Below are 1445 nucleotides of genomic sequence, written 5' to 3' on the forward strand. Positions count from 1 at the left end.
CCCCCAAAAAAAAGTCTCATGTCAGTACAGAGATTGTCAATTTTTATCATCACAAAGTTAAGATTGTGACATCTACAAATTGTAGGCAGAAAAAAGCCTCTTCTCCGCAACTCTAAAGCCCTCTCTCCAATAGACCACTATGGACACCATGATCAAGCAATTTACTTGATCTATCTCGAGAGAGAGAGAGAGAGAGAGAAGAAAATAATTAGGAAAGGGAAAAGAGAGTTTTCTGGGTTCAAGTTTCGAGAAACTAAGATTCTAGTTCTGGATTTTCCATAAAAGATAAAGAAAACCTTGTGCTGAAACATAACTTTTGATTCAGTTCAACCATCTAAAATCGGATCCCTTTTATCTTAAAAGTCTTCCATATTTCTAAAGTTTATGCCTTCCCCTTACAGCCTCATTTGCTAATACAGATTAACCATCTTTCTACAGAGAATAGGAGCCATTTGGTTTAAAGATACCATCAAAGTGAAAGCTTCCTTAAACCTCGCTCTTAGAACCTTGGCGATCTTGTTATATACCCCTTAACCAAGTTGATTAGCCTGTACTCTTTGAATCTTTGTGTTCTCTCTTTCTTTGCATATGAAAAATTGCGTTCTCTCTAGAACAAAAGTTTGAATGATCTTTAAAAGTAACAGACTGTCCTATAAATTCCAAATTGAAGTTTATCAATAAGCAGAGATAAAGAAAGGGAAAGCAAACAATACATTGAAATTCAGTATACCAAACTTAAGAAGTCCAATGTTTAAAGTACTAAAGAAGTTTGTAAATGGGATCATTTATTTTGAAAAGAAAGTAATGTATAAAAGATGGAAAAGCACTTTCCTCTAATCATGTCCTAATACTTCGAAAAATGACTTGTTAGCCTCCACAGTACTTCAGTTAGAAAGTTAACATCCTATTCCTGATAAACTCAAATCAGAGTAACGTATCTATAGGCCTGTTAGGTAATTAGCCAGCAAACCTAACATACTGCAATTCCGAATGGAATGAAGTGACCTATATCAAGTTCAATAATTTAGAGATTCTCAACAACTGAAAAACTAGATCGTAAAAAGGGAAATGTACACAGACACAGGATTTTTAGCACCTATTTCTATTCTGCTACACCACAGATATGAAAATATCGGTTTAAAATTGTACCTCATCAGGAAAAGGCATCTGCTAAATTCAAGTGCTTCCAATAGTTCAGAACATGTCATTTCACCAACCTCATCACCTTCCAAACAGGCAATATCTCGTGCTTTCTCTGCAGCTTCTTTTATCTGGAGCCATTCCGTGCTGGAATTATGAATAACTCTAGCCTGCAGTTCTCAAAAGGATAGGAGATTAGATAAAGATTATTTGACAAGAAAAATACAGAAAAAGGTAGTTTCTTTTTTTAAATAACCAAACTTCTATTGAGAAAAAAAAAAAAAAAAAAAAAAAAAAAAAAAATA

General features: G+C 33.8%; 1 protein-coding gene across 1 annotated transcript in view; it reads right to left on the reverse strand.

Annotated features, from left to right (window-relative positions):
• The window catches only part of LOC111429819 (dual specificity protein phosphatase PHS1), a 9138-nt gene that overhangs the window by 4852 nt on the left and 2841 nt on the right, over positions 1–1445 (reverse strand). Inside the window, exon 7 of the mRNA XM_023065836.1 lies at positions 1150–1310. Within this exon, the coding sequence (XP_022921604.1) occupies positions 1150–1310 (161 nt within the window). The remainder of the gene's footprint in view (positions 1–1149; positions 1311–1445) is intronic.

This window comes from Cucurbita moschata, unplaced genomic scaffold (genome assembly GCF_002738365.1).
Source record: "Cucurbita moschata cultivar Rifu unplaced genomic scaffold, Cmos_1.0 Cmo_Scf00032, whole genome shotgun sequence".
Classification (NCBI taxonomy): Eukaryota; Viridiplantae; Streptophyta; class Magnoliopsida; order Cucurbitales; family Cucurbitaceae; genus Cucurbita; species Cucurbita moschata.